Source organism: Heterodontus francisci, chromosome 10, assembly GCF_036365525.1.
Source record: "Heterodontus francisci isolate sHetFra1 chromosome 10, sHetFra1.hap1, whole genome shotgun sequence".
NCBI classification, from domain to species: Eukaryota; Metazoa; Chordata; class Chondrichthyes; order Heterodontiformes; family Heterodontidae; genus Heterodontus; species Heterodontus francisci.
This window is the reverse complement of record NC_090380.1, coordinates 27,520,187-27,537,371: the sequence shown is the minus strand read 5'-3', so window position 1 is coordinate 27,537,371 and position 17,185 is coordinate 27,520,187. Positions and strand designations below refer to the sequence as shown.

General features: G+C 44.8%; 1 protein-coding gene across 1 annotated transcript in view; it reads right to left on the bottom strand.

Moving 5' to 3' along the window:
• Positions 1–398: 398 nt before the first annotated feature.
• The window catches only part of LOC137374362 (uncharacterized), a 34,363-nt gene continuing 17,576 nt past the window's right edge, over positions 399–17,185 (bottom strand). Inside the window, exon 3 of the mRNA XM_068040327.1 lies at positions 399–3,147. Coding sequence (XP_067896428.1) covers positions 2,346–3,056 — 711 coding nt within the window. The 5' untranslated portion in view covers positions 3,057–3,147 and the 3' untranslated portion in view covers positions 399–2,345. The remainder of the gene's footprint in view (positions 3,148–17,185) is intronic.

Sequence of the window (17,185 nt, the reverse complement as noted above, 5' to 3'; positions counted from 1 at the left end):
GTTTGGAATCACATGTAGGCCAGACCAGGTAAGGACAGCAGATTTCCTTCCCTAAAGGACATTAGTGAACCAGATGGGTTTTTACTATAATCAACAATGGTTTCATGATCACCACTAGACTAGCTTTAATTTTAAATTCCATATTTACAAATTGAATTCAAATTCCACCATCTGCCATGGTGGGATTCGAACCCATGTTTCCAGAGCATTAGCCTAGGGCTCTGGGTTACTTGTCTAGTGACATTCCCACTACACCGCCACCTCCCCCAGGCAGTATCCTAAACCCAAAGACTCTCTGCTCCTGTAACTGTAAAGTTTTACCAATTAGTGTATATGTTCCCCATTTTTGTTCATCTTCCAAAAATGTTTCAAAATAATTTGTGCCTCTAGGTCACCAATTTTATTCATAATGTTTTGCACTAATGGCCAGTCAACAAAACATTCTGATCCGAAGCATGCAACATTAATGTAGCAATTTGTACAACAACGTCAACAAATACATTCAGTATGAACTCCTACTACTCCAGTGTAAGCAAATTGCACAATAATTACATGAACATGCAAATCAGTATAAAATTTTGATTTATTTTCAAAAGATTCACTATGGGAGTTACTTTATCTACGTTTCATGGGGGAACATACTTACAATCTGAAAAGTCAATAGCTCTTAGTAACTTCACAAAAGTACTACAGACACTGCGATGCATCAGGGAGGGGGATGTTACCTAGACATTTTGTTCCAGAAGGCAGTCACACCCCATAGGATAGCATCTTCTGATTTGGTCAGTGGTCAGGGACAAGAGGGTGTGACTGAGTGAGGCAGGTAAGGAGATCCAGTAGGAAAATGTGGAGAAGCCTCACCCCTTGCAATTGTCCAACAGGTATGAGGTTCTTTCAGGTATCTGCCAACACCATTTCTCTTCCTGGCTTGTACTTCAGAGTGAAATTGTAACTCTGAAGCCTCAAGAGTAACTTCTGCAGTCTTGCTGGTGCTTTGCAGAGATTTTCTTGTAGATCTGCTCCAATGGACAATGATCACTCTCCACTATGAACTTTCTCCCATAGAGATAACGTGTGGAACTTCTCGCATTCATACACGACTGCCAAAAGCTCTCTTTCCATGTTGGCATATCTGTTCTCAGCTGATATTAGAGCTTTGGATGCAAATGCTATTGGCTTTCCCTCTTGTACCCAGGGCTGCTTCCTGTTCTTTTGTAGAAGCATCTACTTGCAGTGACAGGTTTCTTTCTGTTGTGGTTATGTCTCCATGCATGCTATCTTTTTGAGTTTCTTGAAAGTCCTGTCGTGTGACTCTGATCACTGGAACTCTACATCTTCTTTCATCCACTGCTGCAGGTTTGCTGTGTGTACAGACATGTGCGGTATGAAGCAGCTCACGTATTGGATCAAGCCAAGGAAACTTCTCAATTCTCTCATCTCTTGGGGCTCCAATCCCAGAGATCACTGAAATTTTTTCAGGACTCGGCTTGATGCCATCAGGTGCATACACCATTCTGAAGAACTGGCATTCTGTCACTTTCACAATGCATTTGTCTGCGTTTGGCTTGATCCCAGCTTTCCTGGTTCTCTCCATGACTTCATGTAGATGATTGTCATGATCTTTTCCATTTATACCATATATCTGGATATCATCTGCTATGCCCACTGCTCCTTTGCATCCTCTGTATGTCTACTTTCTGCTGGATGAGAGCGAGAGTTGCAGAGTACCATGGCACCGTGGTAGAGTAAGCCATTCAAGCGGCGAGAGTAAATAGGAATGTAATGGTAATAGGAGACAGTATAGTCAGAGGGATAGACACAGATTGCTGCAGCCAAGAGTGAGCATCCAGATGGTTGTGTTGCCTGCCTGGTGCCAGGATTCGGACATCTGCTCTGGGCTGGAGAGGAACTTGCAGTGGGAGGGGGAGGATCCAGTGGTCATGGTCCACGCAGGTACCAACAATAGACAGGACTAGGAAAGAGGTTCTGCATTAAGTGGGTGAGCAGCTAGGGGCTAAATTAAAAAGAACCTCAAAAGGTAGTACTCTCTGGATTATTACCTGAGGCACAAGCAAATTGGAGTAGGTAAATAAGATTAGAGAGTTAATTGCGTGGCTCAAAGATTGGTGTTGGACAAATGGGTTTCGATTCACGGGCACTGGCACCTTCTTCTTTGGCCTCCTTGTCTCGAGAGACAATGGGTAAGTGCCTGGAGGTGGTCAGTAGTTTGTGAAGCAGCACCTGGAGTGGCTATAAAGGCCAATTCTAGAGTGACAGACTCTTCCACAGGTGCTGCAGATAAAATTGGTCGTCGGGGCTGTTACACAGTTGGCTCTCCCCTTGCGCTACTGTCTTTTTTCCTGCCAACTGCTAAGTCTCTTCGACTCGCCACTCTTTAGCCCCGCCTTTATGGCTGTCTGCCAGCTCTGCCGATCACTAGCAACTGACTCCCACGACTTGTGATCAATGTCACAGGACTTCATGTCGCGTTTGCAGACGTCTTTAAAGCAGAGACATGGACGGCCGGTGGGTCTGATACCAGTGACGAGCTCGCTGTACAATGTGTCCTTGGGGATCCTGCCATCTTCCATGTAGCTCACATGGCCAAGCCATCTCAAGCGCCGCAGGCTCAGTAGGATGTATATGCTGGGGATGTTGGCCGTCTCGAGGACTTCTGCGTTGGAGATACGGTCCTGCCACCTGATGCCAAGGATTCTCCGGAGGCAGCTAAGATGGAATGAATTGAGACATCGCTCTTGGCTGACATATGTTGTCCAGGCCTCACTGTCATAGAGCAAGGTACTGAGGGCACAGGCTTGATACACTCGGACTTTTGTGTTCCGTGTCAGTGCACCATTTTCCCACACTCTCTTGGCCAGTCTGGACATAGCAGCGGACGCCTTTCCCATGCGCTTGTTGATTTCTGCATCGAAAGACAGGTTACTGGTGATAGTTGAGCCTAGGTAGGTGAACTCTTGAACTACTTCCAGAGCATGGTCGCCAATATTGATGGATGGAGCATTTCTGACATCCTGTCCCATGATGTTCGTTTTCATGAGGCTGATGGTTAGGCCAAATGGGAGCTGTACCGTTGGGGCCGTCTTCACCTGAATCGTGCTGGGACCAGTGTTCTGGCAAGTTGTATAACTAGGGCAGTAGAGAGAACTTTAAACTAAATCGTGGGGGTGAGGGATCAAGTCAGGGAAGATGTGATATTTCAGAGAGAGAGAGAGACAGAAGGCGAGACAGCAAGGTAGCAATAAGGGAACTGACAATTTGAGTGGCAGGAAGGGAAGATTAGAGGGGAGGAAAATTGCTAACAGGAAGTAGAAAAGAAGTAAGTGAAATGAGAAGACTGTCGAAGTGAAGGCAAGCACCAAATAGGATCAGAATGCGGAATAATGTTAAAAAAGAAAGTTAAAAGCACTATCTGAATGCACACAGCATTCGCAACAAGGCAGATGATTTGAAGGTACAAAGACAGGTAAATGGGTATGATTTAATTGCCATTACAGAGACGTAGTTACAGGGTGACCAAGTCAGGGAACTGAATATTCAAGGATATTCATCACTTAGGAAGGATAGGAAAAGAGGAAAAGGAAGTGGGGTTGCGCTCTTAAGGGATGAGATCAGTACATTAGTGAGAGAGGATCTACGATCGAAGGATCAAGATGTAGAAGCAACTTGGGTGGTGCTAAGAAACAGCAAGGGGCAGCAAACATTGGTGAGAGTTGTTTATAGGCCAAACAATAGTAGTAATGTTGGGCACAGTATAAGTCAGGAAATTAGAGGTGCATGCAACATGGGTAATACTGTAATAATGGGCAATTTCAATTTACATATAGACTGCGTAAACCTAAATCAGCATTAATGCTGTGGAGGATGAATTCCTGCATTTCAGAAGTGCCGAGTTGATGATCCATTTCAGCCTCCTCCTGAAGCCCCCAGCATCAGCCAATTCGATTCACTCCATGTGATATCAAGAAACGACTAAAGGCATTGGATACTGCAAAGGCTATGGGCCCTAACAGCATTCCGGCAATAGTACTAAAGATCTGTGCTCCAGAACCTGCCAAGCTGTTCCAGTACAGCTACAACACTGGCATCTACCCAGCAATGTGAAAAATTGCCCCAGGTATGTCTTGCACACAAAAAGCAGGACAAATCCAACCCAGCCAATTACCACCCCATCAATCTACTCTCAATCATCAGTAAAGTGATGGAAGGTATCGTGGACAGTGCTATCAAGCGGCGCTTGCTTCGCAATAACCTGCTCAGTGATACTCAGTTTGGGTTCCACCAGGGCCACTCAGCTCCTGACCTCATTACAGCCTTGGTTCAAACATGGACAAAAGAGCTGAACTCAAGAGATGAGGTGAGAGTGACTTCCCTTGACATCAAGGCAGCATTTGACCGGGTACGGCATCAAGGAGCCCTAACCAAACTGGAGTCAATGGGAATCAGGGGGAAAACACTCTGCTGGTTGGAGTCATACCTAGCGCAAAGGAAGATGGTTGTGGTTGTTGGAAGTCAATTATCTCAGCTCCAGGACATCATTGCAGGAGTTCCTCAGGGTAGTGTCCTAGGCCTAACCATCTTCAGCTGCTTCATCAAAGACCTTCCTTCAATAGAAGGTCAGAAGTGGGGATGTTCGCTGATGATTGCACAATGTTCAGCACCATTTCCCACTCCTGAGATACTGAAGCAGTCCGTGCAGAAATGCAGCAAGACCTGGACAATATCCAGGCTTGGGCTGATAAGTGGTAAGTAACATTCGCACCCCACAAGTGCCAGGCAATGACTATCTCCAACAAGAGAGGATCTAACCCATCTCCCCTTGACATTCAATGGCATTACCATCACTGAATCCCCCACTATCAACATCCTGGGGTTACCATTGACCAGAAACTGAACTGGAGTAGCCATATAAATACCGTGGCTACAAGAGTAGGTCAGAAGCTAGGAATCCTGTGGCAAGTAACTCACCTCCTAACTGCCCAAAGCCTGTCCACCATCTACAAGGCACAAGTCAGGAGTGTGATGGAATACTCTCCACTTGCCTTGATGGGTGCAGCTCCAACAACACTCAAGTAGCTCGACACCATCCAGGACAAAGCAGCCCGCTTGATTGGCACCCCATCCACAAACATTTACTCCCTCCACCACTGACACACAGTGGCAGGAGCGTGTACCATCTACAAGATGCACTACAGCAATGCACCAAAGCTCCTTAGACAGCATCTTCCAAACCGTCTACCATCTACAAGGGCAGCAGATGCATGGGAACACCACCACCTGCAAGTTCCCCTCCAAGCCACACACCATCCTGATTTGGAGCTATATTGCTGTTCCTTCACTGTTGCTGGGTCAAAATCCTGGAACTCCCTTCCTAACAGCACTGTGGGTGTACCTACCCCATATGGGCTGCAGCGGTTCAAGAAGGCGGCTCACCACCACCTACTCAAGAGAAATTAGGGATGGGCAATAAATGCTGCCATTGACAGCAATGCCCACATCCCATGAATTAATAATAAAAAAAGAAATTGTGTACGAGATGGGTTTCTGGAGCAGTACGTTGAAGCACCCATCCAGGGAGCGGGCTATTTTAGATTTAGCATTATGTAATGAGAAAGGGCTAATTAATAACTTTGCTGTAAAGGAGCTTTTGTGAAATAGTGAAGGTATGAGGGACAAGTTGGCTGTGGTGGATTGGGAAAATACACAAAGATTTGACTGTGGACAGGCAATGGCTGGTATTTATGAAGTATTACATAGTCTACAACAAATATACATTCCTCTCAGACACAAAAACCCGACAGTAAAAATGAATCAACCATGGCTAACAAAGAAGTTAAAGTTTGCATTAGATCAAAGGAAGTGGCTTATAAGAGGTTGCCAGAAAAAGCAGCAAGCCCAACGATTGAGAGCAACTTAGAATCTAAAGGATGACCATGAAACTGATAAAGAAAGGGAGAATATGAATGCAAGCTAGCTAGAAACATAAAGGCAGACTGTAAAAGCTTCTTTAGGTATGTGAAAAGGAAAAGATTAGCAAGGACAAATGTGGGTCCATTACAGGCAGAGATAGGAGAATTTATAAAAGGAGAATAGGGAAATGGCGGAGAAACTAAACAATTACTTTGTATCCCGTCTTCACTGAGGAAGATACAGAAAATCGCCCAGAAATACGAGGGAACCAAGGGACTTGTGAAAATGAGGAACTGAAAGAGGTTAGTATTAATAAAGAGGTAGTATTCGAAAAATTAACTGGATTGAAGGTTGATAAATCCCCTGGACCAGATGAGCTACATCCCAGAGTGTTGAAGGAAGTGGCTATGAGATAGTGGATGCATTGGTGGTTATCTTTCAAAATTCTATAGCTTCTGGAAAGTAGCAAATGTAACCCCACTATTTTACAAGGGAGGGTGAAAGAAAACAGAGAACTACAGACCTGTTAGTTTGACATCTGGAGTAGGGAAAATGTTAGAATCTATTATAAACGATGTGATGACACTTAGAAAATAATGATATGATTGGGCAGAGTCAACATTGATATATGAATGGCATGTTTGACAAACCTGTTGGAGTTTTTTAAGGATGTTACTTGTAGCATAGATAAAAGAGAACCAATGGAGATGGTGTATTTGGATTTTCAGAAAGCTTTTGATAAGGTCCCACACAGGAGGTTAGTAAACAAAATTAGAGCACCTGGGATTGGGGGCAATATACTAGTATGGATTGAGAATTGGCTGACAGACAGAAAACAGAATAGGAATAAACAGGTCATTCTCAGGATGTCAGTCTGTTACTAGTGGGGTACCGCAAGGATCAGTGCTGGGGCCACAGCTGTTCACAATCTATATAAACGATTTGGATGTGGGGACCAAATGTAATATTTCTAAATATGCTGATGACAAAACTAGGTGGAAATGTAAGTTGTGAGGTGGATGCAAGGAAGCTTCAAGGGGATTTGGACAGGCTAAGTGAATGGGCAAGAAAATGGCAGATGGAATATAATGTGAATAAATGTGAAGTTATCCACTTTGGTAGAAAAAAACAGAAAGACAGTATTCCTTAAATGTTGAGAGATTGGGAAGTGTTGATGTCCAAAGGGACCTGTGTGTCCTTGTTCATGAGTCACTAAAAGCTAGCATGCAGATACAGCAAGCAATTAGAAAGGCAAATGGCATGTTGGCCTTCATCGCAAGGGGTTTTGAGTACAGGAGTAAAGAAGTCTTGCTGCAATGGTATAGAGCCTTGGTGAGACTGCACCTGGAGTACTGTGTACAGTTTTGGTCTCCTCATCTAAGAAAAGATATAGCTGCCATGGAGAGAGAGTGTAACGGAGGTTCACCAGACTAATCCCTGGGATGGAGGGATTGTCTTCAGAGGAGAGATTGAGGAAAATGGGCCTGTATTCTCTAAGTTTTGAAGAATGAGAGATGATCATGGAAACTTACAAAATTCTTACAGGGTGTGACGAGTAACCCACCTCCTGACTCCCCAGAGCCTGTCCACCATCTAGAAGGCACAAGTCAGCAGTGTGATGGAATACTGGTAGATAGGATGCTTCCCCTGGCTGCTGAGTCTAGAACCAGGGGATGTAGTCTCAGAATAAGGGGTAGGCCATTTAAGACTGAGATGAGGAGGAACTCCTTCACTCAGAGGGTGGTGAATCTTTGGAATTCTCTACCCCAGAGGGCTGTGGAAGCTCAATCATTGAGCATGTTCAAGACAGAAATCGATAGAAAGTAATAACATCAAGGGATATGGGACTAGCGTGGGAAAGTGGTGTTGAGGTAGATGATCAGCCATGATTTTAATTGAATGGCGGAGCAGGCTCGACAACGTTCTCCTGCTCCTATATTCCTATGTTTCTAAGTACAGTATGATAGGCATTTAGTTACCATACAGTATAATATCTGCTAATATCAACTTATTTTGATACACCCTTTGTATATTTTTCAATAAGATCAAATTTCTTACAAAGTCTTGATTACAATTTTTTTTTTTAACAAATTAAGTTCAGTGCGACTTGGACCTTGATTACTACCTACCTAGCAGACTTTTTCTTGCAAATGGCAAAAAGTTTATGAATAACAGGTTATTACTTATCATGTCTTCCAAGTTGTCAATGACATATAATGGCAAAGATCATGGTTCGCAAAAATTCAAGATTTGCATAGAATTCTTAGTTACCATCACTAAATTCCCCATTATCATCATCCTGGAAGTCACCATTGACCAGAAACTGAACTGCAGCATCCATATAAATACTGTGGCTGCAAAAGCAGGTCAGAGCCTGGGAATTCTGTGACGGGTAACCCACCTCCTGACTCCCCAAACCTTGTCCATCATCTACAAGGCACAAGTGAGGAGTGTGACGGAATACTGGTACAGGACGGCCCAGGAAAAAAGCAGCCCACCACCAATACACAATAGCAGTAGGTTAGAGGTGGGAAAACACCAATGCGGCATGGCTGCCCCAACATGACGGGAATCTCATTTAAATTGCTGAGCAGATGATTATAATTAATTTGCATCTAATCCACCTCAATTTAATTGTGGGTTTGAGAGTTAGTGGACAGTGGGCGGCACTCGTGCCTTCGGGTTTACGGCCATTAAGAGCTGGCAGCACCGAGGCAAGAAACTTCAGTGCCACGACGGGGAGGCAATCATGAACAATGCTGCATAGGGGAAGAGGGGGGATGCAGAGGCCATTGCCGGACTGTGTTGCTGTGTGCTCTGCAAGGGGGTTCCGGGTCTGGATTGCTCTGCAAGGGGGAGGGCTTGAGTTTGGGTGGCTGTATTGGGTGCCTTGCTTGACGATGAAATGCCCGAGCGTCACTCCTCCACCAACGAGGACACAGAGGAGGGAGAGGAATGAAGCACCACTGGATGTTGAAGCCCTTGCACCAGAGGCCAGGCAGATTGAGCGACGTGACAAGGAGGCAAGAGACAACCTCAATCACCCACTTCCAGCCTCCCTGATGCTGACCCACAAAGAAACCAATAAAGTCTCACCTCAATGCAGGTAGACTGTCGCCTTCTTTCCATTTGTGTTCCCTGACTTGTGCACAGCTGCAAACCACACTAGTGCCCATGGGAGATCAAATGTTAATGAGGGCTGTGGTTACAATGGCATTCCACTAAGGGGGAAGGAGGAAGTCAGCAGCTCACAATTAAGGCATCATGGAATAATGGCTGTTACGCAATAGTCATTAATTACAAGAACAAAAGAACTTTATATTAATCATTACATTTCTGATGGCAGACACCCGTGACTCCCTAAGTGTGGCTAGGTGACTTTCTTACTATGTGCGCGAGTGCTCCTATGAGGTGTGATCCCAGCGATAGCAGCTGGTCTGGAACCAGGCTGCCCCTTGGCCTGTGATAAGCGGTGACCACCCTCTGGCTGTCTGAGGCCTGGTGTAGGATTCTCCTCAGGTGTCGCAGCTACTAGAGCTGGGCTCAACGGCGGATGTGTTGAGGAACTGCTGTCCATGCTCGCAGCACCCAGAGGGGAGTCCCCAGATGTGGAGGCCAGCCACTCCTCCTCCCTTTCAAAACTCACTTGAACCTCCCTGCTCTCGCCTTGCCACTGCTGTGTCGAGCTCATGGACAAGGCAATGGCGTGCAGGTCTGTGCTCTTTTGTGGAATCTGGCTCTCCATGAGGGTCACCAATCTCTCAATGGAGGAAGCCATGTGCTCACATGCCTGGGACATAGCAGCAATTATGGCATAGATGGATCCTCCATCGCCTGCTCATGGCCTCTGGCATCCCTGTCAGATGTTGCCTTATCTCTCTGCAACTTCAGCATGCCCTATGCTTTCGACACCAGAGGCTCGTCATCAGCCTGGGGCTCAGCATGGGCCTGGCTACTCACAGTCCTCTGACTGTCAGAGGCCTCGGCTGTCTCAGCCTCAGCCAGCTGTTCGGGCAAGTGTACGGTGCTCTCACCGGCCTGTGACCCTGATTCTACAGCCAAGCCGAAACCCACCGAGGTGAAAGTATCTACACTGGTAGAAGATGCATGACAGTCAAGGAACGGTGCTTCCTCCGACTGCTGATCCTTCTCAGAGGTTGAATTTTGCCCCCCTTCCACTGGAGTCTCCTGCGGACAGCAACCTGCATGAGAGAACACAAACGTGTAACAGTTAGGATTAGCAGATCTCGACATGCCAACTGTGCATGATGGGGGTCTCTAGAAGTCAATCCTCACTCTCTTGCGTGGAGACTCCAGTCTCAGTATCCACTATTGAGCGGCTGCCCTGTGTTCCCGCCAGCTAACCCGAACCCTGAAGGCCTCCTCCTCAGCCGTTGAGAGAGGCCTGATGTCTGGGATCTCTCTGCCAGTCGGTGATATTTTCCCCCTGTTATGGGCCCTCTTGTCTTGCAAGTGGAAAGAGAAAGATGTTATACCTCGCAGAAAGATCAACATAACAGTTCGGTTAGTGGCAGCTCCTCGTCCCCAAATAGGGTTTCCTATGTAGCTCATCCTCCTGTCAGCTTTCGGGGGAAGTTAATGGGGGTGAAATGTGAAAGATGGTGGCCTGTGACTGAGATGTAGCCATGCAAGTGTCAGGATGAGATGATGCTTAACCCCCTTTGCCCACGCTTTTGTTGCCACCCTCCCGCGTAGCCAAATCGAATCCCTAAAAAAGGAGAGGGGGAAGGGTCCGTTACCTTGGTGGAATGAAGGAGGTTGTTGAGCCTTCTCTTGTGGCACTGAACCCAGGTCTGGGGGGTAACCCCATGGTTGCTAACTCCTCAGCAATCGCCATTCAGCCTAAAGGCCTGCACAGGTCACGAAAAAAAAAACAACCCAAACCCGACAGAAACACATCGGACCCGAGCCCGACCTGGCCCGAGTCCCTCCAATTTTTCCCACACCCGACCCAACCCGAGCCCGACCCAACCACCGGAATGTTCCTTTTACCTACATTGCGACTCCAAATCTGCAGGAAGCTGCAACATGAGCATGATGACATCATAGAGACGCTCATTTGCTCACTGCACTCAGAGATTCCCTCTTTGACGTCCCTGTCTCCCAGCTCAGGTAAGTTTTCTTTTTACTTTTAACACTTCTTGCTGTGTCGTTGGGTCCTGTCGGGTTCAGGTCGGGTAACAGGCCTTTAGTTCAGGCTTACTTGGTTAGGCAGGAGGACCTTTCCTTGCCATTGCTGAGGAATAGGGCCTTCCGCATTTCCCTTGCTGCCTGGAGGAAAATCTCCAGGCAGGCATCGCTAAACCGTGGGGCCACCCAGTGTCTTCCTCCGCCATGGTCGCTGCAGGCTTGGGTACAGCTTGACTATCAGGCAGCAGAAGGGGTGCTGGGACAACAAATGGCACATTTGCAGGCACTCTTTTAAAGCAGGCAAGAGTGAATACACGGCTGGCAGGCCTTTAAATATGGCTTCAAGACCTACTCCAAGGTCATCTGACGCCATATTTGGCGTCTCGCCTCCCGCCCCCACTGCATGATTGGGGGGTGCCATAAGCGTGATCACGGTCGGGCGGCCATCCACATGGCAATCAGGAACGGCGCCATTTCCAGTTCCGCCACCCATGACTAATTTCAGCCCAGTGTGCAAGATGGTTTTTTTGAAATTATCCAAATTCTTAAAAATAACAAGCTTTTCCTACCATAAAAGCCAAAGTTTAATGAGATAAGTATACAAAATGCCCTGGTGATACCAAGAAAACATGAGTTAAAATGTATTAGATTATTGCCAGGAAGAGGCACCCTGTGGTAAATGTTAATGTATAGGATCATTCCCAAGTGGAGAGAAATTTCAATCTCAGTTCTCAATCTGAGAATAAATAGCAGGTGAGACATCAGTTGAATGTGAATCAACCAATGAGATCTGGGAGATCATCACAGGCCTCATAGCTGCTAGTTAGGGGCAGGATCAGCAGCTATCTCATGTCCTCACCTGCTGACCCTTTCAGGTGGGGAGAGGACATGAGTGAGAAGCAAGATTGGAAGACATTTTATTGAAACTTAAAAAAGTATTTTGAGTAAAAGAAAAAAAAGCTTATAAAATTCATGAATTAAGTTATTTGTGACACTAACAATAGAACTGTTATATTCTAGTAGGCACAGAGCCTTGATTTTATCTCAGGGCTCTGGGTGAGCTTGGGGCGAGCCTGACATAAGGCATGGCCATTTTAACTCCTGGGTCTCATTTCAATACACATGGCAGTCCAGTCATGAACTGTACAGCTGGCAAACTCTAACACGCCACTTTTTGAACAGTACTTAAAGTGGGTCTGTGCCTCTTAAAACGCGATTGTAACACTGCTTGCATTTCTTGCTCTTCAACTTTATGTAACCGGTCTAAGAGTAATCCGCTCCCTAAATTGCTGTACCTGGCAGAGAAAGATGAGCAGAAAACCACTAAATTGCCCCTTGTCTTTCTGCAGGACAACTGGCACACAACAGGAAGGAGTGGAATAAGACTGTCAAAGGAAAATTTAACATCACAGCCATAGCAGGAAGTTTGGAGATCAGTGGCCTGCAAGCTATGAGCACTGGGGAAAGGCGAGGCTGAGGGTAATGCAAACAAAGTGTCTTGCATGTTACTTGTAACACTTCATTCACCTCAACAAAGATGCAGCATGTTTCACTGCTTCAACCTGCATTCTCAAGACAGTCACCTGCAAATGTCCAAAACTGCATAGATAGGGGTTTTGTAGGAGCAACTCATCTTCTGCAGTCTCCTCTACTGCAGACGAGTGGAAGTGATGACTGCCAGCCTCAGCCAATGGGAGTGGCAGAGGCACTATGGCAGTAATACATGCAGGCCTCTCTCATGACGTCAGCATGTCTGTTCCTTCACCATCCCCTCAACCAATACTTACATGGAGCCTCCATTTGCTGGGCCAGCCTACCCCAGCAGCAGCCAAGTTACAGCAGTCTGCAGACGGGCCTACACAGGCACAAGCACCCAGACCACAAACATGAATTATCCTAGCATGAGTAGCTTCCACTAGCTTCTCTCAGTCTATTAGGGGTGCATCTCATAGGAGTGTTGGAGTTAGGAAACCTTATAAGAAAAACATTTTAGTTTGACATTTGGGTGAGCAATGAATGGATGGCAATTCTTGTGATGCAAATTAAATCTTGGCAATTCTTGTGATGAGAATTAAATCTATGACTGTTCATTTCCAATTATTTGAAATATGAATCCCATTGTAGAAAATAAATTGCTTTCACTGATAAAAGTAGAAGGAATTTATAAACTTTATAGATGATATTTGGGCCAAATGTACGTCAATGAATACTCATTCTTGACTTTACTTTCCAGCCACGGTTCACTGGGCACTCTATGAGAGTCAAGTGTAACTTCTCCAGGGAGGTCCATACATTCAAATGTCTTGTGTGCAGCAAGATCGCTAACCTTCTTAGCAAGAGTTAAATTTAATGTCAGGTCCAAAATGAATGATGCCACATAATTCTAAAATATAGTGGCGCAGTGGTTAGCACTGCAGCCTCACAGCTCCAGTGACCCGGAGTTTGTCTGTGCGGAGTTTGCAAGTTCTCCCTGTGACCGCGTGGGTTTCTGCCGGGTGCTCCGGTTTCCTCCCACAGCCAAAGACTTGCAGGTTGATTGGTAAATTGGCCATTGTAAATTGCCCCTAGTGTAGGTAGGTGATAAGAGAATTGAGGGAAGGTGGGGATGTGGTAGGGAATATGGGATTAATGTAGGATATAAATGGGTGGTTGATGGTCAACACAGACTCGATGGGCCGAAGGGCCTGTTTCAGTGCTGTATCTCTCTATGACTCTAATGTAAACAGGAAAATTCCACAATGTCTTTTAATTCTATATAGCTAAAATTCTATGATAGACACTGAATTTTGATCTTTTTCTGTTGCCAGATTGCAAACAAAGTCACTAAATGGCTCAAAGGTCCCTTTAAAAATCTTACCCTAATCTTTGATTGCAGCTGAAGACAGCTCCAAGTGTTTTTCTCCTGGTCTGTTCCAGGCCACCTCAGTCTTGTTGGCAAAGCAAACACCAGATGCATATGCCTCTGTAAATGTTAAAATGGTGTCAGGATCTGAATGATATCAGACCAACCTTGCGTTTTAATTAGGCACTCACCTTCTTGGGGCAAGGGTCTAACAAGCTGCCCAAAATGCACCGGTTAAAATAATTAGAAGCACAAAGTCAGCATTGACACAGGGAGCATCACGCTTTCACAATTTCAATCCCTCACACACCCCATTCTTGTCAGGTTAAAATTGTCTCTATACCATCATTTGTCACAGGTGGAAGCAGGCTTCCAAATTGTATTTTGATTAAATGTCAAAATATTATTTTTGTGTTCACTCGGTGACAACCAAAGTCAATAAAAGGGCAGGAAAACTATTTTTCTGAGAGCAAGATTATTTTCGAGATAATGTGTTCATGCATCAATGGGAAAAGAAAGTACTAATGCAAACCATCTTACTCAATAGATAAAATTGTTTTGTATATTTTTTAGATAGACAATGTTAATTTTAGTATTATCACCTATCCCTCAATGATCATTACTAAAAAAAATTATCTGGTCATTGTCACATTGCTGTTCGTGGGACCTTGCCATGTGCAAATTGACTGCCATGTTTTTGACATTTCAACAGTGACGATTCTTCAAAAGTACTTAATTGTCTGTAATGTGCTTTGGGACTTCCTGAGATAGCGAAAGACACTATATAAAAATGTGTCTTTCTTTCTTTGTACAAATATTCTTTCGTCCTCACAATAAATTTCTCTGGCATTTTTCCCCCTTCCAAACTCCTCCCAAATGCAACAAGTCCTTGTTGGGTTTGAGTTTCACAGATAATCTAGTCCATGGTCATCATTCATTTGTGACTCAATAATATATCAGCAACCACAGAAGCATCATAACCAAGCCCAATCCTGTACTCACCATTCATTCAGACATGCAATTCCTGGATAGCATTCAGAAAGGAGCAAGAACCTGAGCCAATTTTCTCCCCCTACTTCACGGGCACAGAGGCCAATGTAATATCCCTAGTCATCCCAGATAAGATCAATAAACTTGGCACAGACTGGGAATCAAATCTAGAACCCTCCTCTAGTGTCAGCTGTGACTCAGTTGGTAGCAATCTCTCCTTCAAGTCAGAAGATTCTGGGTTTGAGCACAATGTTACGACCAGGTGAGAAAGGGGTCTAGGGTTCCCTCTTAGCCTTCACCTGGTCTTACCATAACAGGGTCTAATTTTAAACACAGTGTGTTTTTAGCTCCCCCCTAGTGAATCCTTGTTCACTGCTTTCCAACTATAAGGCAAAGGAACCAACCAAACAGGTTTTCTTAGGTTTAAAGAAGAAAGGTTGAAAGTTACTAAAACTTAAACTCTACTTTGGTTAACGCCTACGGATACAGGACGCACCCAAGCTAGCATGCATACGCGATACACACACATGAAGATAGAGACAGAAAAGAGCAGAAGAAATAAAGTGGAAAAGTTTAAGGCACTATCTGCAGAGGGTTTTTGTTACTGTTCTTCGAGCTCACTGTAGAGTCCTTGATTGTAGGTAGGTCTTGCTTTTCGTTGGGGCCCAGTATTCTTCTTAAACTTTGTTCGATGTAGGAGACTTTTCTCTCGCGGTTCACGTATCCTCAGTGGGTCCAGAGGCTGGTGAGAAAGAGATGGGAGCAGACAGGAGAGGTCTTCTCAGTCCAGGAGCAAACAGTCTCTCTTCCTCAAACTCTGTACAATTCAAAAAAACTCAGGTTGCCCAGAAAGTGAGTCATGTGCCCAGCAGGTGAGTCATGGTTTGATTATGTCTGTTTGTGGAGTCGGCCATCTTAGCAGTCATCCTGGAATGTGAGCTTCCTCACCTTCAATGTCTGCTGATCAAAATCCATTGTGGGTTAAATGTGTCAGGGAATGGTCCTTTGTCTCCACATGCACTGTCTGTTAGTATGTAAATATTTTTTCCAGGCACAGCTGGTCTGTTTAACAAGTAATTTCCTCGCTCCAGCAACAGTTTAAAAATCAATGTTCATATGACAAAATTAAAATGCCTCATTCTTGGCAGGTGGGGGTCTACATGACAACAAAAATACAGGCTGATACTCCAGTACAGCATTAAGGGAGTGCTGCACAGTTGGAGGTGCCGTCTTTCAAATGAGATATTAATCCAAGGCCTGGCCTGTCCACCTCAGGTGGACGTAAAAGATTCCATGGGAGTATTTTGAAGAACAGGGGAGTTAGCCTGATGTCCTGGTCAATATCTATCACTCAATCAACATCACAAAAACGCATTATTTGGTCATTATCCAATTGCTGTACACAAATTAGTTGCCGCATCTCCTACATTACAACAGTGATTACACTTCAAAAGTATTTCATTCACTGTGAAGCACTTTGGGCCATCTTGAGGTCGTGAAAAGGGCTATATAAATGCGAGGTTTCTTTTTCTTCCTGACCCTGGCTCAGTGGTAGTATTCTTGCCTCATGGGATTAAGCTCCACTCCACAGACCTGTAGACTGACAATTCAGTGCAGTAATGAGACCATGCTGCACTGTTGGAGATCCCACCTTTCGGATAAGTCTGCTGTCCCCACAACATAAAAGATCCCATGGTACAAGAGCAGCGGATTTCTCCCATATCCTGATTAGCATCTATCCATTAACCAATATCAGTAAACAAATTATCTCAATTTACATTATTGATGTTTGCTGTTTCCCTACATTACAACAATGACTACAATTGAAAAGTACTTTATTAGTTGTGAAGCACTTTCAATTATCATGACAACGTAAAGAGTGCTAGATAATATTTTTTCATTGTTTACTCAATGCACCATCCAAGGAACCTTGATGACTAATTTCAAAGAGACTTTAGAAAATTTTAGTTTCCATCATGTGTCTTTGGTCAATGCCATATTCCGCCGGTCTTTTCCATTTGCGTAGAAGAGAAAGTAAACTTACTTGCTTGACTATTGCCTATTAATCACAAATTCTAATCTGATAAGACAAGATGTCTTATTTCCCTCTAGTAGATAGACTGACCTGCAACTGAATTTTTTTGTAACACTATGCTAAATAATGGATGTCAGGTGGATCTCCTTGTCTCAAAGCTAATTGAAAATCCAGTTGCAAAGCTTTTCCTAATAGCAACCTGGATAATTCTGACGTTCAAACATTTCTTTAGTGCTGGC